Source organism: Vitis riparia, chromosome 5, assembly GCF_004353265.1.
Source record: "Vitis riparia cultivar Riparia Gloire de Montpellier isolate 1030 chromosome 5, EGFV_Vit.rip_1.0, whole genome shotgun sequence".
Taxonomy (NCBI): domain Eukaryota; kingdom Viridiplantae; phylum Streptophyta; class Magnoliopsida; order Vitales; family Vitaceae; genus Vitis; species Vitis riparia.
In genome coordinates this window covers 15159499-15182573 of record NC_048435.1, presented here as the reverse complement: position 1 = coordinate 15182573, position 23075 = coordinate 15159499, and the positions used below count along the sequence as shown (strand labels likewise).

Sequence of the window (23075 nt, the reverse complement as noted above, 5' to 3'; positions counted from 1 at the left end):
TTTAGGAGTGTTTCAGAATCAATTCAAAAATTAACAATTAGTTCTCCGTTGCTCAACTAGATCGTTTGATAGTAATTTTAAAATATATTTTTAGCTTGAATAGTAATTTTGAAAAAACATTAAGCGTGCATTTAAGAGTGATTCTAGAAAGTGTTTATAATATTTTTAACACTTGAATGATGAAAATTTTTAAGAATTAAAAATATTAAAAATGTTTCTTAAAATCACTACCAAACGGATTCTAAGTGTTCGATAAGAGTTTTTAGTTTGAAAAGTATTTTTTAAAAAACATAAAGTATTTGATAAAATTTAGGAAACACTTTTAAAAATTTTAAAAACCTCTTGTAGTATTAAAAAATCTATTGTAGTGTTTTTTGAAAAAACACTTGATAGGTAATTCTTCTAAAACACTTTAAAAAAAATATTTCTACTAAAAATACTTTGAATAAAAATATTATCAAATACATTCTCAATCCAACAAACTTAATTAATTAAGAGTCTATTTAGGGATATTTTTATTCGAAATGTTTCCGAGTACATTTTACAGTAATTTTAGGAAATGTTTATAATCTTTCTAACATTAAAATTTTTATCTTTCAACTATTAAAAATATTATAAACACTTTCTAAAATTACTGTCAAACACATTCTTCATATAAAATGTCTTAAGAAGAATCACCTATAAAATATTTTTTCAAAAAACACTACAAATAATTTTAAAAATGTTAAATTTTATCAAATAAATGATGTTTTTTTCATAAACACTTTGTAGGGTAAAAGCTTCCTAAAATCACTGTGCTCCAACATCAATCTCCTAAAATTGGTCATTACAATTTCATTATATGACCCATTATGGTCTCCTCTGCAAGTTCTATGGACAGCAGCAGCCAACTCTCAGCACCTCAATTAGGTTCTTTAATTTTTACCAATCCAATGAATTGAAATTTTGACTAGTCAAGCATTTGCTTCCATTCATGCATTTACTGAGGTTAGGGGCACCCACCCCTGAGCACCATGTGACAACATTACATTAACTTCCTACCCAGTGGTCTCATTTCCACAAACTCAAGTGGGTCACATACATCCATCTCTTACCATTACTTGTCACTTTTTATCCAACAACAGATGCCTACTGTCAGTACAGTGGTATCCCATGACTCACTGTCCTATTTAATATCCTTCCTCTTCAGATCAAAGAAGCCAATGATAATAAGAACGTCTAAGTGTACGACTACTAGATAAGAATGACACATGCCATATATAAAAAGTATTTAGGGTTTATAAATTGTATTATGGTCTGCATGAGGGAAATTAGTATACAAAGAAGGGAGAAGGAGTTTACATGCAAATTGGCATTGTCTAGGGAAATGAAGAGTTAGAGAACATACAAGTCCATGGCATTGTTGTTGGGCTAAATTTGTCCAACACTTGAGCCCATGAATTGGTCTATTTTTATTTTTGAATATTCCTAAACCCAAATATAAATAGTTGTTTTTTGGACACAATTTTAAGGGTTAAGGGTGAAGTTACAAGTTTTTTCATCAATCTTTGGGATGTCCATGTAGTATGATTATTTCCTTACCTGTTCATTGTTTTATGAGGCGATGGATTCTCACCTCAAATATTGAAATATATATTTATATAAATTTTCAAAATGAAGAAATTAGTGAGGACTTAATTATTTGTATCCTAGTTTTATTGAAGTCGAATAATTTTCTCCATAATTTTTTACATTTATTTAAAGGGTTTTTCCACATTAGATTTGGTGTCTCTTTTTTGCTGATTTAATAATACGAGAAAAGCATGTATAAATTTCATGTAGTCCAACAAAATTAGCAAAATAATAAAAAGAATAATGCGAATAAGACCAATCTCATTACAAAAAAACATTCTCTCTGATTATTTTACTTTGATCATGATTCAAAAAATGACAACGAAGATCTTTTTTTCATATTGAAAGTCAATATCTTATTCCTGAATGGCTTTTTCAAAAAGCAAAGAACACGTGTAATCCTTTTATGATTTTTCGGAGTTGTTTTGAGAGATTTTGTGAAGTTTTTTCTTCTTGGTAAAGCCTCAAAATCATTTAGTTCATGTACTATATACAAATTTTGTTTCTTTCATGGATTTTGGGTCCCATTACCAGGATTTGGACAATTGTCCCAGTTATGACTATACTTCCTCATTTGGATTTTGTCAATTGATAATTTTCAGTCAATGATCCATAAGCGGAAATATATGTTTTTTGATGATGAACATATAAACAAATATGCCAAAAGCATATTCGGCGGCAAAGGCGTGGTGTAGAACTAAACCATTTCATCCTTAGCAAGGACGAATCAAATCAATCGCATATTAAGCATTGTATCAATGGATCCTAGTCTTAACAACCTTGTAAGGGGGTGTGTAAAAAGCAGAGCCAATGAAAACCTGAGATACGATTCTATATGGAAATGTCCCAGCCTACCACCAAAAACACCCTAAATTCCTCACCATAAGTAATGCCTCAATATAACAATTCTATAGGCCTGAATCATGTGATCATAATACCTCAAGCCCTCAGGCACCCCACAGAAGAATTTTAGTTCCATTACTGGTATTATGTTTTATGCGATGCAATGCAAGGCAAAACTAATAAAATGAAATTTAGATGTTTTTTTGCAATGATACCCAGATGGTTCATTCACTGTGATATGCATGCCCACAAAGACAAAAAGAAAAGTATGTTGATACCGAGAATACTCACTCACCAGTAAAAATGGGGTTATAGATGGGATCAAGTAGTAGAACCATGTTTCTACACGAGCAGATGCAGATTCAATCAGAAAGCAGATTGGTGATGTATAGACAGCGATTACAACAGAAGTGAATCAATGAATGAGACTACCACTTTCATTTTCCCTCTATCTTACATTTCTTGTAAATAAGAAGAGTTCTATGTTACAAATCAAAATTGTGGTGGAGTTGCAAAGACCACAGCTAGTTTCCCTCTCACACTCTCAATTAGATGGTTTCTCAGCTTTAAAACAAATAGAATAAAAATCGCACAAGCTTTATATCATCTCCCTTTGTAAGCAACACTCCCTCAGTTGCCTTTTTTGGGACCTTATGGGATTTTCCATTTTGAATGAATTAGTTGTTGTTCCATCCAAGGAGCAAAAAACCGCACCCCCTCTAATCCTATAGCCCTGCAAAGATGCACCCAACCTACCGAAGAGCAAGCAATCATCTGTGACAGATTTTTGTTTCCGTACAAAACAATTTCAGATCAAGGCAAATCCAGTCACACTCGATACTTCCTGCAACAGAGGAGCGTAATAACAAAAGAATGCAACAATAAAACCAGAAAATCCTTCCCAACAAGCCAGACATGGCCATACCTTCCATATTTTCTTCCTTGAAGAGAGGGCCCACTGCCTTGGATAGAATAGACGGGTGAATCATGCCGTTTTCAAAACCAATCAGTAAGGAATAACATATGGAAGAGCATAGATATCAGCTGGGTCTACTTGCAGAGCCTCCGCCCATACTTGAGGTGTCTCATCACCTCCAGAAGAACCCATCTTGGGTTTCTCTGACTGGGAAATGCTGCTACTAAATAGCCACTCTTGGTCATCAAAATCAGACCATTCTTCCATTTTGGGTACCCAAAGCACCTGACTTAAATACTTGGAATCTGGATGGGGCGGTTTTTTAGAAGCATCAGCAATTTGGTCAGCTTGTGAAGCCACAGACAAAGGCTTTGTTGAAGCGACAGAAAATGGCTGAGCTCCTATTATACCATTTAATTTGTGCTCCTTATTTTCCACTTTAAGATTATTAGCAGTCCCTCCTTGCCTATCAGAAGTAATCAGAATAGAGGTTTGGCAAGGTTCCAATTTCCTCCCATTCTCTATCAATGGATGAGAAGTGGGTCTTGGCAACTTATTAGGCTTAACTTCATTGACTGTAAAAAAAGTCAAAAAGGAAGTAGCATTTGTTAGCAAATAAGATAAATCAGATTCAAACCTGCCTTACAAAACTGATTTAATTTTATAGTAAGAAATGCTGCCAGCCAAATGATATCAAATTTTAACAAAAAGTTAGTCCTGTACCAAAAAATGTCTTAAAAGGTATAGCAGAATCTAAACTAGGTTAAAAAGAAATACTCTTATTATCCCCTTGATTGGGTAAAGGAGAAACCCAGTTTGCAGTGAACACAACTAAACAGCAATATAGATGTGCTGCAGCACTATATATAAAGGACTCACCATGCAAAAATCCATTTGTGTCAGAGTCCTTCCGTTTCCTGTGATTTCCCTCGGTAGCAGCACTCTTGTTGCTGTCCTTGTGAAGATGTGATGTTTTGATATTGTGGGTAACTGTAACATCATCTTTGTTGCTTTCTTTTGATTTATCCAGTTCTTTGTTCTTGTGTTCAATTTTCTCCTTTTCTTTCTCCTCCTTTCTCTTCTCCTTATCCCTATCTTTCTCCTTCCCTTGACTTTTTTTCTCTCTATCTCTATCCTTACGTTTATCTCCTCGTTTATCATCACCTTCCTTGTCTTTGGTCTTTTCTTTTGCTTCCATCCTCCTCTCAATCTTCTTCTCCAATGGTTTCGGAGTTCCTTCAAGCCTATGAAGACCAGTTCCAGCAAGACTCTGAGCCACTGAATTTCCACTAATTCTTGACTCATCCCTGACTCCTTGCCCATCAATCTTTCTATCCTCACCTCTCTTGTCCTTGCTCTTTTCCTTCCCTTCAGTCCGAATACTAACATCTTTAGCCACCAACCTGGCCATCGCCTCATCCTTTCTTCGATCTGTACCAGTGAACTTCTCAACCAACTGATTCCCACTTCCTCCATCTTCAGCTCTAATCCTCCTCCCCAACTCCTGCAGAAATTTAGAATCCTTATTCCCCTCACCCAGATGACTACTTTGAGTAAGCTTCTCTTCATTGTAACCCACAAGTTGACCAGCAAATCTCTTCTCATTGGAGACACTATTTTTATCTCTATCCCTGACCTCTTTTTGACTGAGTTTCTCTGCATTAAAACCCTCAAATTCTGATGCAAGTCTCTTCTCATCTGAGGTAATGTTTTTGTCTTTTTCTTTTTCTCTGTCCTTTTCCTTATCCTTTTTTCTATCTCTATGTTTATCCTTTCTGTCTTTCTTCTCTTTGTGTCTTCCATCACCTCGATCTTTCTCCCTTTTTTCTTTACCTTCTTTCTTCTCTTTTTCCCTCTTTTCCTTTTTATGTTTCTTCTCCCGGTGCTTTTCCTAAAAATTAGATGAACAAAAAGGAAAAAAGTCAAGGAACAATGTAAATTCAATGAAAAGAAAAAACAAACAGGATAAATTTTCAAAATTATATTGAATGCAGACAGCAGAATAACAACCAATTGTTTCATCTCTCATTTTTCTCTCATTAGTATCAGTTGGATTCTAATCAACCTCCCACTAGTTGTCCCTTTTTTATTTTGGGGGGGCACTTTAGGCACCGGTGTATACTCCCTATGTACTTTGGGGTGCTTTTATGGTGTTTCCCTTTTGAATATACATTTTTCTTTACCTATCAAAAAAAAAAAAAAACCCTCCCACTAGGCATCTCTCTAACTTAAAAAAAGTAACCTATTCCTTTTTCTTTTCATAAACCCCAGAAGAAGCAAACATTAAAAACATTTCATAGCATCTGCCTCTTGGTGGCCAACACCTAGACACACCAACTTGAAAGGAGACCAATAAGCAATACATAAAAAGGAATAGAAAATCAGATCAAGAGCAAATAAGTATCCTTAACCAAAAAAAAAAAAAAACACAGAAGAAGGGGGGTCTGACATCTCTTCAGAGCAACAACATAGGGGACTGATTGATTTGCTCTTTCTGACAATAATCTGATAAACCACAAAAAATTTATCTAGAATGAAAAGCCACACAGAAGGCCTACAACTCCTCGCTGGAAAGGAACCATGCATTAAGGACAGAAAAGACCCTACAAGACCAGCACTTAAGAGAAAGAACTTCAAGTTGCTATGACCTTTCACACTATGCGACAATAGATCTCCTTACGAATATCGCCCTTTGACTATCTGATGGCTAATTACTTGCAATTGTTCTGTAATTGATGCTACAGATTATTAACAAATTTTCAATATTATCTCAAACGTAACTTCATGTACATTAGATTTTCAGTTTTAGTGAATGGAAGACCCATAGATCTCTTCCAAAGTTCCAAGGGACTGAATCAAGCCTGTGCAGAAGCATTTCATCAATGGATTTAAGGTTCAAGGAAGAGGGCAAGGAATTTTACCATCTCCTCTTTGTTCATGATACTTCACTTTCTCAGAGGCTAGTGAGGATTAGTTGAGGCATTTGAGAGGGTGTTGATATGCTTTGAGCTAGTATTGGGCTTAAAAATCAATTTGCAAAGGAGCAAATTGATTATGATGGTTAATGAGATAGAGACAAATAGATTTGCTTCTTTTGGATATAAGGGTCGGTCGCCTTCCTTCGACCTATTTAGACCTTGCCTTTAGGAGTGCCTTTCAAGTCTAGTGCAGTTTGGGAGTCAGTGGAGGAGTACTTTAAGAGTATATTGGCTTCTCAAAAGAAATAGTACTTATCAAAAAAGGGAAGAATTGAGTTTTATTTAAGGCACACTCTATTTTACATAATCACTTCATATTCTTATTTTTCGTTTCCACAAAAAGTGGGAGTTGAACTGGAAAAGATTCAAAGAGATTTCCTATTGGGGGATCACCCAAAGGGGAAAAAGGATTCATAAGGTGATTGATTGTTGGTGTGCTCAAATAAAAAGGGCAGTAGTTTAGGCATCAAAAAACTTCCTACCATATACAAAGCCGCACTTGGCAAGTAGCTGTGAAAATTTGCCAACATGAGGGACGATTTTGTAGAGGATCCTTAAAGGAAAGCTCCAAAAGATGGATGTTGGTTGAAAACACAAAAGGTGAGGGGGCACATAATGTGGAGTTGTCGAAAACCATGAGAGGTGGATGGGATGAGTTCAACCTTTTAGGTTTGAGAATATATGGTTGCAACATCCTAGTTTCAAAGAGTGGTTTAGTAGTTGGTGGAGAGAATTTGAAGGAAATGGTTGGGAAGGTCACAAGCTCATGAGGAAGTTACAATTTGTTAAGGCAAAATTGAAAGATTGGAATAAGAATACTTTTGGAATGCTAAAGGAAAGGAAAAAAACCATCTTGGATGAAATAGCTAACATTGATGTCATTGAACAAGAAAGGGTTCTCTCTTTTGATCTTTCTGTTCAAAGAGTTGTAAGAAAAGGGGAGCTAGAGGAAATAATTTTGAAGGAAGAAATTCATTGGAGACAAAAAGCTAAGGTAAAATGGGTTAAGGACGGGGATTGCAATTCAAAAGTTGTTTCACAAAGTGGCCAACGGGAGGCGAAACAAGAATTTCATCAAATTCTTGGAGAATGAAAGAGGTTTGGTGTTGGACAATTCCGAGAGCATCACAGAGGAGATATTACTTTATGTCAAAAAACTCCACTCGAGTCCTCCTGGAGAGTCTTGGAGAGTAGAAGGTATTGATTGGTCCCCTATATCAGAAGAGAGTGCTTCTAGGCTGGATTCCCCTTTTTCCGAAGAAGAGATCTTTAATGCCATTTTTTAGTTAGATAGAGGCGCCGAGGCCTGATGGTTTCACCATTGCAGTGTTTCAGGATTGTTGGGATGTGATCAAGGATGACTTAGTGAGGTTGTTTGCAGAGTTTCACAATAGCGGGATTATTAATCAAAACACCAATGCCTCCTTCATAGTTCTTTTGCCCAAAAAGAGTCAGTCAAAGAATATTTCGGATTTTAGACCTATCAGCCTGATCACTTGTCTCTATAAGGTAATAGCAAAAGTCTTGTCAGGGCTATTAGGAGGACTACTACCCGAGACCATCCACTCTACTCAAGGTGCTTTTGTTCAAGGAGACAAATTCTGGATGCAGTTCTTATAACCAATGAGATTGTGGACGAGAAAAGGCGATCAGGGGAGGAAGGAGTTGTATTCAAGATAGACTTTGAAAAGGCTTATGACCATGTGAAATGGGATTTTTTGGATCATATGTTGGAGAAAAAGGGATTTAGTTCTAAATGGAGGATTCGAATGAGAGGTTGTCTGTCGTCGGTCTCTTATGCTATTCTAGTGAATGGTAATGCTAAAAGGTAGGTCAAGACATTTAGAGGTTTAAGGCAAGGTGATCCTTTATCCCCTTTCCTGTTCACTATTGTTGCAGATATGTTGAGTAGAATGTTGTTGAAAGCTGAGGAAAGAAGTTTGTTGGAGGGCTTCAGGGTAGGTAGAAATAGATGTAGGGTGTCCCATCTGCAATTCGCAGACGATACCATCCTCTTTGCTAACTCTTGTGCGGAAGAACTACAAACTCTTAAGAGTTTATTGTTAGTGTTTGGTCAAGTTTCTGGGCTTAAGGTCAATCTTGACAAGAGTAATCTTTTTGGCATCAACCTTGATCAGAATCATCTCTCTAGGTTAGCCTTGTTGCTTGACTGCAAGGCTTCAGTTTGGCCTATACTTTATCTGGGTCTTCCTTTAGGAGGGAATCCAACTACTGGTAGATTCTGGGATCCAGTGATTGAGAGAATCTCTAGGAGATTAGACGGGTGGCAAAAGGCTTACTTATCTTTCAGTGGTAGGATAACTCTTGTACAATCATGCCTTTCCCACATCCCTAGCTACTTTCTTTCTTTGCTTAAGATTTCCGCTTCAGTGGCTGCAAAAGTTGAGAGGATGAAAAAGGATTTTCTTTGGTCAGGGGTTGGGGAAGGTAAAAGAGATCATCTTGTTAATTAGGATGCAGTATGTAAGCCAAGGGTAAAAGGGGGTTTGGGGTTTGGAAAGATTCCTTTAAGGAATCGTGCTCTTTTAGGGAAATGGTTGTGGAGGTTTCCTAGGGAGAGTACAGCTCTGTGGCATCAGGTCATTCTTAGCATCTACGGGACACGCCCAAATGGTTGTGATGTCAACACTTTAGTCAGATGGTCACATCGTTGTCCTTGGAAGGCCATTGCACAAGTCTTTCAGGATTTTTCCAAGTATACTCGGTTTGTTGTAGGAGATGGGGAAAGAATTCGCTTTTGGGAAGATTTGAGGTGGGGGGACCAGATCTTCAAAGACCAATATCCAAGACTATTAGAGTAGAAACGGATAAAAATATTCCTATATCTTCAATTCTCGGTTATGCTCGCCCTTTCTCATGGAACTTTAATTTTCGTCGTAATCTATCCGATTCTGATATAGAAGATCTAGAACGCCTCATGCACTCTCTTGATTGTATGCATTTATCCACTTCCGCTTCAGATGCGAGATCTTGGTCCTTATTGTCTTCAGGATTGTTTACAGTCAAGTCTTTCTTTCCAGCCTTGTCCCAAATGTCTGATTCATCTCCATTTTTCCCCACTAAGTTTGTATGAAAATCTCAAGTCCCTTTCAAAGTTAAGGCCTTTGTCTGGCTTGTGGCACACAAGAAGGTAAATACTAATGACTTGCTACAATTGAGGAAAGCTCTTAGCCCTGACATTTGTAAGTTGTGTATGGAGCAAGGAGAATCAGCAGATCATCTCTTCATTGTTCTGTGTCGTTGGGGTTGTGGCACAGACTATTTCAGCTAGCCAAGATGGATTGGGTTCCTCCGAGAAGCATTTCAGACATGATGTTCATCAATTATAAAGGTTTTGGCAAGTCCAAGAGAGGGTTAGTTTTGTGGCAAAAAGCGTGCATAGCTTTAATTTGGGTTGTGTGGCGGGAAAGAAATGCTAGGATATTTGAGGACAAAGTTAGGAATTTAGAGAATCTTTGGGACTCCATTCATTTCCTTGCTTCTCTTTGGGCTTTTTGTTCCGCGGTTTTTAAGGGCATTCCCCTTAACGTATTACAACTAGATTGGCTAGCAGTGTGTAGTTCCAATGGGATGGTATAATCAAGGGTGCTTGTGCGTAGTTGACATAGTGTAGTGTCTTGCTATCTTTTTGTGTTGTTTAGTTTCACCTTTGGCTGGAGGATTCCTCATCGTCCTATTGTACTTCTTTTTCTATCAATATATTCATGTGTGGTTTCCTATCAAAAAAAAAAAAAGAGTTCAACCTTCAAACCACCATAGTTGGCCAGGTGGGTTTAGGCTCCTTGAAATAAGCATTTTCTTCTAGTCTAGCTACTACCAAATTTGCAAGAGTGGTAGATCTTTTGTGATTGAGGAAGTTTAGGGTCATTGCAACCTCCATTTTCAAAGGCATTTTTCAAGAATAGGAGCTAGAAGTGGTGGATATGTTCATGAAGCATCCATTTTCTTAATTAGATTAGATAAAGGAGGATAGCCTCTTATGGAAGGGAGAAAAGAAAGGGAGGTAGGTATCAAGTGAACTCCTTTTACAATTTGATGTATTTGAGGGATCTTATTCTTTTCCTTGCAAAAAAGGCATGGGGTTCTAGTTCCCCATGTAAGGGTTTCTTTTTTTCCCTCCTTTTTTCTTCTTCTTCTTCGTAATTTTTTTTTTTTTTTTTTTTTGTTTAAACTTGGAACACTATTATTATTATTTTTTTTTTAATACATAAATTTTTTGTCCCCATTAGAACTTGAACTTGGAACCTCCCACAAACCCTCCCCAACCTTTTACCACTTGAGCCAGGCCTCAAGGGCTACTTGGAATGCTGCTTGAGAGAAGATTTAGTCTTTGGTGAATAGGCGTGGGATTCATGAAGCAATTGTAGAGTAACAAAAGCATATTTTTAATTCACAGCAATAAAGCCTAATTATTAAGGAATATATTATTTAGCGCGTTTAATATATTATGCTTATTTACCTATAAAAAAAAATCAAGGAATATATTATTTACTATTATTGAGTGGGCACTTCCAAAATTAATCAAAGATCTCTTGTTAGGTTCGAAGGCTCAATACATGAATTCTTGAGGAAGTGTGACACATGACTCCTACTTGCTCTTTTTGACGCATATGTACGGAGCATAATAGTTGGGCCTTCAACACTGAGGAGTTTTCTAACTAGAAATTGGAGGAGACTTTCATCAAATACCCTTCAAGAATGGTCTAGATTATTTCTTTTACATTTCATTGAAGAACTAAGTAGCAGATAGTAGGTTTTTTATGTAGTTTTCTTTAATTCTCCTTGTGGTTACCTTTGCAAACTTCTTGTGTACATCAATGCCCACTTTTTGTGTTAGTCGTTGTTCAATACAGTTTTATTTGCCTATCAAAACTATACTTCATATAAATATATATGTAGAAAATTTTATTATCATATATGGATTGGCCTCAAATATGTGTATGATGAAATGTTTATCTATAAGAATTGCCATGATCACTGTATAATACAAGTTTGTAAAATAAATCATTTTACTTAATTTTTTTTTTTTTTTTTTATTGATGGGTAAATTTTCATCCCCATTGAGACTTTAACTTGGAACCTCCCACAAACCCTCCCCATCCCTTTACCACTTGAGCTAGGCCTCAAGGACATCATTCTACTTAATTTTTTTATTCATGACATGGTTGAATCACATTCAATACTTAGCCTCAAATTAAGCAAATAATCTTCATTTTTGTAAATTGGCAATCACAACATTTATCTTTCTATAATTTAGTACAAAAGTTTTCAATACTTAATTTTCTTAATTTTTAGTTTTATCAAACACCTTTTTACTCTTCTACCAACAACAAACCTCCTTAAGAATATCAAACTTCTACAACCTGATTACTATGTCTTGCAATTATTACATAGCATCAATGGATGTGACAATCTCAAGCATGGTTTGAAGTTTGTCCAAAACTAGTACGACTTAGCTACGTCTTATCCACCTTGGTCATGGCCATGACAAGATCAATTGGCGAGTCGAATATTATGTAGTTCAATAATGATTCATTCACAACTTGGAAATAATTCATTTGACAACTCTAGTCCCATGAAAATGAGGGGAAAAAAATAAAGAATCTACATCTCCCAATGATTCCCCATAACAATTAAGGAAAAAAATACCTTAATTTATGACTAAGAAAAAAAAATTCAAAATACTTTATTCTTAAACAATTAATGAATTGTTATCAATTAAAATTTTTTATTATATTTACTTTTAAATTTTGAAAATAAAAAATAAATCTTATTAAGCTACAATTCCAAGTTTTTAATGCACCAATTAACAAAAATTAGTATTGGACCTAAAAATATGTATAATAATGTCTAAAATTTTTCTACTCTTAATACTATCATAAACCAATTTAAAACATATAACTATTTAAAAGATAGTGTGTATCACTCGAAACCAATCCATGTTGTACTTCTACTCAACAATTTTAAACTTCAACCCACTAATTTGACATCCAAAACAAATACAGACCATTCCCCTCTTAGAAGTCAAATTTTCCCACATATTTTCAAATCTAAAAGGATCCATTTTTCTAGTCACAACACATGAACATAGTAGATTCTATAGAATAAAATCATTGAGTTAATTTAGTTCTAAGAAGGTTGATGTTAGTAACACCCCCAACCAAACAATCCAAGCTTCAGCAATACGCACACACTCATAAACACATTTTATCCACTGTGCTCATACTAAGGTTATCCCAACCACGAGATCTAGTTTTGGGAATGCTATTATGAGAAAGATCCATCAAAACACTCCCTTTAATATGCTCTCCAAATAACATCATCTTTCTCAAGCTTCTTTTCCTTCAACATCAAAATCAATCTGAGTCAAGCTCCTACCCTTACAAGTTCTCCCTAAAGCAACAATCTGTACTACCACATACTTTGTGTTTCCACCAAAAGAATTTTCTTTATTTTACTTTAGGGGCAGATATCATATAAGAGCCCAGCCAGGAGCTTGCATGCACAAAAAAACCTTATCCCAAATGACAATGATAGCCCAAGAGATTTAAAAAAAGACTGGCACAACCATTTTTACTCCCAAAAAATGCTCTCTATTAAGAAAAGCTTAACCTTAACACAAATAGCAACTTTGACCTTCCATTAACAACCAAGCTTCAGCTACAAAGCTCTAGTCCTTTATACCAGGAATTTAAAACTCTAATGCAATGTTCAGAGATTGATCATCAGGAATGTATCACCACCACACCTTCCATTTAATAATGAAGTTTCAACTACAGTGCTTTCATCCTTGTTTACCAAGCCCCTAAAACTTCAATACAAGATGTTGAGATCAACCATCAGCAGATGCCACATAATTCAGAGGGAAAAACCAGAACCAATTGGAACTCCACAGCAAAAACATATCAATGCAGGTAATTTGTGTTTAAATCAACAAAAAACACCCCATTCTTACTGAACATGAGCAGGTTGTTATTCCCGTCCATAGGACAACTTATGCATAATTTCTTTCATTAAACCACATAGCAAAACTTGATTCTACTCATTTGAAACCCTGTTTCTTCTCCCAGCTCTAAATTCCAAATACTCAGTTTTAGCCATTGCTGATAACAGACCTGAAAATGGTAGGCTTTTTGACAATTGTATATTAGAGTTACAGTCATATTCATCTCAGACCCTCTTCAATAAAGTGTCTTTCTAGAAGGTAGGAGTTTGATGTTGAACCTGACATAAGCAACAGAAAATTCCTTGACTTTTTTTATAATAGTCAAAGGCACACTACACATGTGCATGGTCACATTGATAAATCTCTTCAATGCTCCTTTCATTTCTCTAACCTACCATATTATCTCTATAGCATGCTGGTCATATTGTTTATCTCCATAAAGACCACACTAAGTTCCTTCACTCTAAACCTTTTGATTAATCAACCTTGAAGTTAGCTTCTCCTTGGTCTGAAACCAAACTAGTTTTAGATATTCTTTCCAAGATTCAGATCTTTGGCAATATTTTCAACCACTATCTATTGAAGCTTCACATAATAACTCTTTATTTGATATAATAATAGTTCAAGTAACTCTAAACATCTCCTTTACTCTTAAAAGTGCAGTAAATGTTTTTTCACCATTCACTTTGAAGTTTATGTAAAATTATGTGCTAAGGGCTAAGGGTTTTATCATTTTAAGAACTATTCCCACCATGAAGAAATGTGGACTGTGAAAATTGAATAAGTATCTTAAAAACTTTTGGGAAAACATTTATGAGCATATCCGCCAACCATATGTTACTTCTCTCAACTTAACAAAACCTTATACCAACAACTTAAGATGGGGTACATCCTCTACAAGATCAAATCAAAATGTAACCTTAAAATACACATTGGAACCTTGTCCAGCATGAGTTTATGTTTGGGTGCATCTATAGAGAAATATGTATCAGCAGATACTTTTCCTTTCAAGAAAAACTGCACACACTCTTAATATCCACATAACCAACAAGCTGATTTTCTATATGCATTTAATAACCTATACAGATAGAAATACTTGAAGCATAGTTGCACTTATGAAAAAATCAGAATTCTAAATAGCTTAGGCAATATCAACACAGTAAACATCTTGTGAGAAAATATCCCAACACTATGTTCTTAAATCTAGGCATACTTTAAGTACTCTTAAGAGAAACGAAAAAAAAAAAAAACCAGGGCCAAACATGCTTCCAGTAAACCGCAGAAGATGAATATTCAGTAGCATATCCTATAATACATCTAAAGATGGTCCTTCAACCTTAATAGATTTTGTAGTTTGGGTGGGTTTGCGATGAGGGAGAAGGTTTTTTGTTTTTCCTTGTTGTTTTGGATCCAAATGTAAGGGGGTGAATGTCTCTATACTGTATTTCTGTGGGTCGCTATTTTAGCGCCTCTTCGTAATACATTTCTTTTGCTTATTGATCAAAAAAAAATAATACATCTAAAGAACCCTTATATGCCTAATGACATGCAGCTGACATAAAACAAGAGCTGTAGCATACAAACGTCAGAGCAAAAAAAGAAATAAAAATTTTAAAATAATAAAATATTTTAAAATTAAAATTTATAATTTAAAAATTTTGAAAACAAAAAACCAAAAATATAAAATAAAAATAAAAATAAAAAGCTTGTAATATAAAAGCCAGAAACCGTTGTACAGTTGAACTCCACAATCTTCTAAGTGAAAAAAAGATGTTTCCAGCAACATACTAGTGCACCCAGCAATCAAAGAAATAAAACTTCAATAAGATAACCACAACAGAACTTGCAAGATGAAGCCAATGGGAAAGCACATGGAAATACGTGCTGGTATTCATTCCATTTGGAGAAAGACAATAGATCTTCCTGAACACAAGGAACTAATAGCACAAAGGACGGGAGAGGAGGGAGGGGAAGGGGAGGAAGAATATTTTTGAATAGGCAGTGAGGTGACGTATTAAAACAAGGCATAAACCATATGCACAGGAAGTATACAAAAAAGTGCCAAAGGATGAGAAAAGATGAAAAGCAAAGGAAAGAACAATTGGCTTTGAGTCCAAGGGCCCCACCCAAAACATTAGTCCAAAAAAAGGAAAGATCTAGACCTCCTAATGAAATGAGAGGCCAAACATATAGAATTTTGGGGAGAGCCTCTTTTAGCCACTGATCAGAATGCTCCTCCTTATTGAATATTCTGTCATTGTGCTCTCTCCAAATGCACCAAACAAGCAAAAGAGGAGCAAATCTCAATATTTTCCTATATTGCTTGACGACATACCTACCATGCCATCCAAACAGAAGCTCTTTGATTGACAATGTGAACATGCAAGGGATGCCAAACAGAGATCACAAAAGATCCCACAGCAATAAAGTTTTTGCATGACCAATAAAATATAATAGCAACTCAAAACTGGTCACAATTCAATTTTCACAGAAAAAGGCGATAAAGTGACATTAGTTAAAAGATATATGGTTCATGATAATAGAATACATCTTGCAGTTGGAGATCAATGGAATCAATTTTGAGCTCTAGAGCCACTGGAATAACCAAAATGATAAGAGAACGTTCTTAATTTGATTCTGGAAGTTCCTGTTGACTCAAGTTGATAGGATCAGCTCAAAGGGCAGAATTCAGGCAGAAGACTAAACAACAGGCAGCAACCCAGATCAGTATTTGTTACCACATTCAAACTGGTTCAGACCAGAATTTGTGAAACAATGATCATTCATTCCATGATAGATAGGAAGACAAATCAGTACCCCAAAGGCTTGATTGTGGCTTGGCCGAACTAATTTCTTCAAACATAATGAACAACATTGAGCATCCACAAAAGCTAGTGGAATGTACCAAGATAAATACTGTGTCTGAACAAGGATACCATAATACTTGTAATTAAGTTGAAGATGGGGCAGCATAAAATTTTGGATAAAGCTTAAACACTATAACTTCAACCAGGTTATAAGGGGGTTAAAATAATATTTCTTTAGGCCACTAAAATAAGTTGAATCGGAGGTGGAGGAAGGGAGGGAGACTAGTATTGCAAACAAAAAAAGCAAACCAGAGGGAAGAGCTGCCAGATAAAAACAACAGAGGGCATCCCTGCAATTATCCAAATCTCCACAGAATGTAAGTGTGATAGACCACAATATTCAGAGGAAATTTTGAATTATTAACTAGTGAAGCCCAACTTAAATAAATATAACCAAACAAACAGTTATGAAAACTACAAACAAAGCTTCAAGTATCATACAATAGCACAATGAAAGAACGCTGGTCCCTTACCATCTGCAATACTAAATACTCTTTTAATATCAGAAACAAAATATATTCATCATCGAAGGCTAAGCACAAAGAAGGACAAGCAATCCTTCTAAGGCATATAATTGTTGTCGATCAGAAAGTAGACATGTATATTGCTTCACAGAAACTAAAACCATTCACACAAACTATAGGCATAAGACTAAAAACCTCAAGCTTTTCTAGGTGTTGATCAATGTCAGGAAATGCCTTGGCATATCACTAAATCAACATTGACCACTCAATATATATGGGCAATAAGAATGAATTGCATGCAACTGGTCACATATGAAGAAACAAAAACCACAAACTTTATCTTCACTCCTCTTCACACATCCAAACTTCACCAAGCTCAATAGAAAGTAATCTGAATACCATTAGGAATTTTAAATTTGTTTGCTACTATGGAGGAGCTTATAGTGATAATAATTCTAATATTAAAGAAATTCTCAATGCAATTCATGTGGATACCCTATAGACGTGTCCACAGGCTATGCTTACATTATTCTAGCAGATTTTGATAATTTAGAGATACAGGAAGATGATGATTTGGGAGCTTTAAGTGTTGTCTTTGCAAGCAATAGAAAGAAACGGAGGACCATGTCCTAATCCACTATAATTGGTCAATCCAGTCTTGGTGTTTGGTGTTTTCCTTATTTTGGGTTGGTCTAGGTCCATCCAAAGAAAGCCTCTGACACCCTTATAGGGTGGCAAGGCAAATTTGTAGATCAAAGATGGAAGTTAACACAGAAGATGACCTATTTATGCATGTCACTATTTTGGAGAAAGAAAAGAGATGAAAGAAAAACAAAAAGGAGTTGCTTGGTCAAATTGAAAGTTCTGACCAAACTCTGTCTAAGACAGTTCTTCAAAGTTCTTGCATGCTTGGTCACACAGCTTTGGGGCAGTAGTCAACTAATCCTCACTTGATTAGTAGAGCAGGGAGTAGTTTTTGGGTTTTTCCTCTTTTTCTATGGTAAGTGTTGTATATCTCCTTTATACTAGGGTTGCACCCCATTTTCAATACATATTATAATAGTTGCCAATTTACATTTAGAAAAAAAGGGGTGGGGGAGGGAGGAAAGAAAGAAAGAAAAACAAGGGGGTGGTGGGAGTGGCGTCGGATGAGGATTAATTGGGAGTTTTGGAAAAGCAAGCACCCAAGGCATGGCATCAAAATTTGAAATTTAATCTTTCTTTTCAAGACATTATTAGAACTTCATTAATTTGGCATCAATGCAATGATACTCAACATGATAAAAAAAAAGGAATAAATAAATATGTAAAACATGGACAATTAATAAAAAATAACCAACCAAATTTTGGGGAAAAAAGTCCCCCAATGCATGTCATCCTAAGTAATTTTATATTAAAAAACTTGAATAACATTTCCTAATCTTAAAAATCTCCAAATATTTTCCTAACATTTATTCACCACTTAAACTTTCTCTATATACTTCCCTTTTTTTTTTTTTTTTTTTTGGGGGGGGGGGGAGGGGAGTGCTTCATTTTTTTCTTGAATTTTTTGTTTCTGCTTCCCCAAAAAAGCTCCACATATCCTTCTAATCTAAACTGAAAAAGAGGATTTCATGGCATACTTACTACATCAAGCAAGAGGCCAGATCTTTAACTTCTGAATAACTGGATACACATACACCCGTAGGTGTTAAAGGAGCATTTTAGGTGTGCCTAGGCCCAAGGTGCAACAACCCCTTACCTCACTTGCCAAGGCATGTGCCTTGCCTATTTTCATTCTAGTTTTCTTTTCTAACACAGATTCCTGAAATTTGGGATATATACATTGAAATTTAATATAACTGCATTAAGTTTTTATCAGATAATTTTTTTAAATGCTTGAAAGTTTAATTCATTTTGTCTATTGGACTGAATTGTTGGATCATAGTTTATAAAATTGACATGCACATTAGGTTGCACCTCACTTTGCTCGGGCACGTCCCTTGGGTTGCTTGTGCCTAAGCCTTTGGAAAACAACTATAAGAGTAAGTGTCAAATAGAAAAAAGTTGAATCAGTTACATGGTGCAAACTAACTCATTATTAAAGTGTTTCTAGAAGGCAGTTTATTTAAAATAAATATACATACATACATACATACATACATATATATATAAGGCACTCATGTTAAAAAATAGGCCTGTGATCTAAATAAGATAACCATTTCACCCTCCTAAGTAATTCCATATGACAAAAGTTTAAAGTTTCATGCATAGAACTGGAGGTGTTTATATGCAGATCTCTTTTCTCTTGTTCCCTATCTCTAAGTACAAAGATTTTAAAATCATTTCTCCTCTTGAGAATTCTATATTACAATTTAAAACTTCATGCACACAACTATAGGTATTCATATGGGAATTTTTTTCCTCCTACCTAACCTCTAAATATGGAATTATGGAGGGACCATTTTTCCTCTTAAGAATTGTTTAGAGGCATGATTTTATATCATCCATTTCAGAAGAATCTCCTTCTATAAGACTAATTCAAACTGATAAATTGGCAACCTTATTTAGCTTACAAAGACAAGCCTTAAAGCATATTAGGATTCAAAAAAGAAACTGGGTAATGACTCTTCTAAAATCATTCACCGATTAGTGATTGTCAACTAGGGTTAGATCTAATACAATAGCCTATAAAAAGAAGATGAAGGTGTGTGTCTAAATTCCTAAGCAAAATTTCAACTCTGGATCTTACAAAAAGGCAGTTTGAATGTTACCTTAATTAGGCTACACTACCGATAGCTGCTATGCATCCCATTCTTTTTTTCTTTTTTTCCCACAGAACCAGAATTCCTAAGCTCAGAGAAAATTCTGTCATAGATGAAAACTCAGTTCTTAAGATCATCTAATCATAAGTTCACAAATTGCCTTTGGATGGTTATTAGTGACCAGCTCACATCACCAGTATTCAAGCATCTAACATAGGAAATTTTTTAGATCACCTGACCCCCAGTGTGTGATCAGAAATAAATACATGTGTTGTCGGAAAACATAACAAAAAAACTCCGACACATTCATATAGAAGAAAAAGACTGGCTACTTAGTCATTTTTTGATGTAAATTTCCTGCAAGTATAACTTTGGTCAAAATCAGAAAAGAAACTCTGTGATCATAACTTCGACTAAAATCAAAATAATGCAGCTTATCCCACTGGCAGTGAAAACAGAACAATAGAAAACAGGAACTGTTAATAGGTAAAGGGGACATTCCCAAATATTTTATATCAGAACAGAAATGATGCTCTGCCATTTCAACCAGTCAGATTATGTAACACTCACAAACTCAATGTAAGACAGAAAGGTCTTGAAAGATTAAGAGGCTCTTTAATGTTCCATGGCAATGAAAACCATATGGCTCCATTTCTAATTATGTATAAAGAACAATGGAATTCACATCCATAGGACATCCAGGAATTGGTAAATGAATGCTTGCTAATTATGAAAAGCAGTAAATGTAAGAAAAACAGATTAACCTTTTTTAGTAAGTCTGCATCATCTGTCCTAGCCTTTTTATCATACCCTGGAGGCGGAAATGGAAAGCAGCGAGACATTGCACAGAAATCTTGAATACAGAAAACTAGCACCCTCCACACATAAAATGACTTGAATTACTTTCCAGTTGTACTGTTCCAAAAAGGGAACGGACCAGCAACTATGCTCCTGTCCATGCACCATGACCCCGCATTCATTTCCAGCTTCAATAATCCTCCATAAAGCTATCAGTAAATTTCTAAAGCCACCAAATTTAACTTTCCTTTGCCGCAAATGTTCACTCAGGTCAGTCAAATTTGTCCAATATGTGTTTCAAAACTAAAGCTCCCACACACAGCTAACCACCTTAATCCTCCTTTCCACAATGAGGCAGATTTGTCCAAAATTCAAATTCAAAAGAACTGCTCATCACAGATAGGAGTTGGATCCAACTTGCTGTAATATACTACACTAAACAAGCTCAACGAACCCAGATGCAGGAATCACTATAAAAACACTTGGGTTACGGATTCTGCTCAAACTATGTTAACCCAAAAGGTTTTCTGAGAAACAAAAACGGTCCAGTAAAATCTGATCGTTTGTGTTGCCTTCTAGGCCAATAAAGAACCATCACCTCCCTCTTACAACCAAAACCCAATACCAAAAGCATCCCCTACTGAAAGATCAAACACGCTGAAACCGGAAAAAATCCAGAAATCCTCAACCAAAAACAAGCAATTCGGATTCCCGATCACTGCCTACACAATTCCATAGCTACAGTCCTCTTCCATACCAGAACCAAGAATGTTCACCATCAACGTCTGCAAATTCAATGTCCCAAAATCCAACCTTAGAGCTATCAAAGCTCCCGGCCTTTACTTCCGAAATCAAGAGTCAGGAGTGCACTTGGTTCTTCAATCTAGCTCTGATCGTAACCCTAATTACTCAAAAATTCCCAAAATCGAGAACTACCCAGTAACGATTCCACGAAACCCTAAAAAAATCAAGGAACACAAACGTCAAGCACTAGAAAAGGAAACCCTAATTTGAATTCTCAGAAATCAAAGATTCGAAGAAAAAACAATTTCGAAGGAATAAAGGAGGAGGTAAAAAATGAAAATCTAACGCTTTATATTTGGGAATAGGTATCGATCAAAAGCGAAAAAGAAGGGTGCGGGGAGGGAATCAGCGAATTAGCAGAAAAAGAAATGATTGGGCTTGTGATGTTGCTATACCTTGTCTCTCTACAAAGTGAACATTGTAGAAGGGACAAGATCTCTCTGAGCATCCGAGATTGATTTCACAACAAGGAAGCATTCAAACAAAATTGAAGAATGAGAAGGAGAAGGAGTAGAAGCAGTGATGAGCCTCTCTTCTCTGTGTGCGTTGAGTGTGTCCTGTCTTTCTTCAGACCCTCTCAGTAGGTTTTCCTTCGGAGGTTACACGCGAATCAAAGGGGAAAAAGGGTGAACCGAGTGCGAAACCTCCATATATTGAGAGGGAGTCTAGAGAGAGACTCCCTGCTGGCTTTCCGAGTTTCAAATCCCACGCGCTCATTCTCACTCTCTTCTCTCTCATCAGTCATCAACCACCCATTTTTCACCATTGTTACTGTCCCTCTCCTATGACTTAAAAGTCGTATACGTAAAATTACTAAAATGTCCTAATTTGGGTGAGTAAAAAATCCACCCTCTGGTTTTTCTAATTTTACGTCATCTTTTGAATTTAAAACTAAAAGAAAAGGTTTAGGGTCAACTTGGTCCAACACAAAATTAATGTGAGACCATTCAAACCTCTCAATCTTATCTTTGATTAGATTAAGCTCAAATTTTTTAGATTATGTAAGTCAAATTTAAATTCAGTCCAAGTTAAATTCTCCCAAGATTGTTACATTTATATCAAAATTTAAATAATAAATAATATTCTATTTTAAGCATAGAAAATCGATATTCTCCTTCTTAACTTTTTCTAGCATTATGATTAGATTATTTGAGAACCATTATGATTAAATTACTTTTAATATATAGTGTTTTTGTTAATAGTCTTTTTATTAGAAGCATTTTAAAAATAAATAAATATTTAAATATAAATTTAAAAAAAATGTTTTGATGCTATATTTGGTAATATATTATATAATAAATTTGAAGTAATTGTTAATGAATCAATCCAAATGATTTTCTAAATTTATGAAAATGAAAAAAATTAAATATGTTATCTATTATATTTTGAAATTTGGAACAAGCATTCTTCATTCATAATGTCAAAATAAAACGATGAATGCAGTTTATATTTATCTTTTTCATGAAGTTGGATTTATCAAAATCATCACTTTTATATTGAATTTGTGAAGGTTATGTTTGGTTCCCAAAAAGTACTAAGAAAATGACTTTATTATGTTTGGCAGTCCCATAGAAAATTTAAAGAAAATTAAATATAATTAGAATTAGTTAAACACTTATGCATTTTAAAATCATTTAATATTTATATTTATGAGTTAAAATAAATAAAATTAGTTAAAGTAGTAAATAAAAATAATTTATTGACTTTAACTCTATTTTTTATTATCTATCATTTTTTCTTTATTTCTACTCTTTTTTCTTTTTCTATTTTCTTTCCCTCAAATTTTCCGAGAACCAAACATAGTTGAAAAGAGTTAAGCATAGGCTTCCAATGAGATCTTTTTTATTAGATATAGGATACCTAATATAATAGTTTTTAAAAGTTATAATTACCTAAAAATAATAAAATAATTCAAAAAGTAATAAGAAGGTTTTTGTTTTTTTTAACTTTTTACTGAAAATAATTTTCTTTCAAACTTTAGGTTGTAACTTGTTATAAAGATTTGATCGAATAAAAAAGTCAAAATATTTGACTTTTTTCTAAATGAAAAACATAACATATTGATTTTTCTTTCACTTTTTAA

General features: G+C 35.0%; 1 protein-coding gene across 2 annotated transcripts; it reads right to left on the bottom strand.

The window, feature by feature from the left end:
* Positions 1 to 2815: 2815 nt before the first annotated feature.
* Positions 2816 to 21622, bottom strand: LOC117914183 (splicing regulatory glutamine/lysine-rich protein 1-like). Of its 2 annotated transcripts, XR_004651234.1 has the most exons (5): positions 21388 to 21622; positions 20155 to 21146; positions 4250 to 5261; positions 3380 to 3945; positions 2816 to 3298 (listed from the first exon to the last, which is right to left on the bottom strand). XR_004651234.1 is itself a non-coding variant. In XM_034829410.1 (4 exons), the coding sequence occupies exons 2-4, from the start codon at positions 20230 to 20232 to the stop codon at positions 3461 to 3463; spliced, it is 1575 nt and encodes a 524-aa protein (XP_034685301.1). In that variant the 5' UTR covers positions 20233 to 21146; positions 21388 to 21622; the 3' UTR covers positions 2816 to 3460. The 2 variants fall into 2 exon arrangements, 1 of the variants encoding a protein (XP_034685301.1); XM_034829410.1 differs by having other exon boundaries at positions 2816 to 3945.
* Between the last annotated feature and the right edge of the window lie 1453 nt (positions 21623 to 23075).

Coding starts and splice junctions, on each gene's coding strand:
- LOC117914183 (XM_034829410.1), bottom strand. CDS start 20,232: ATGTCTCGCTGCTTTCCATTTCCGCCTCCAGGGTATGATAAAAAGGCT. Junction 5,262..20,154: donor ATGCAGACTTACTAAAAAAG/GTTAATCTGTTT, acceptor TCTAATTTTTAG/GAAAAGCACCGGGAGAAGAA. Junction 3,946..4,249: donor CACAAATGGATTTTTGCATG/GTGAGTCCTTTA, acceptor CTTTTTTTACAG/TCAATGAAGTTAAGCCTAAT.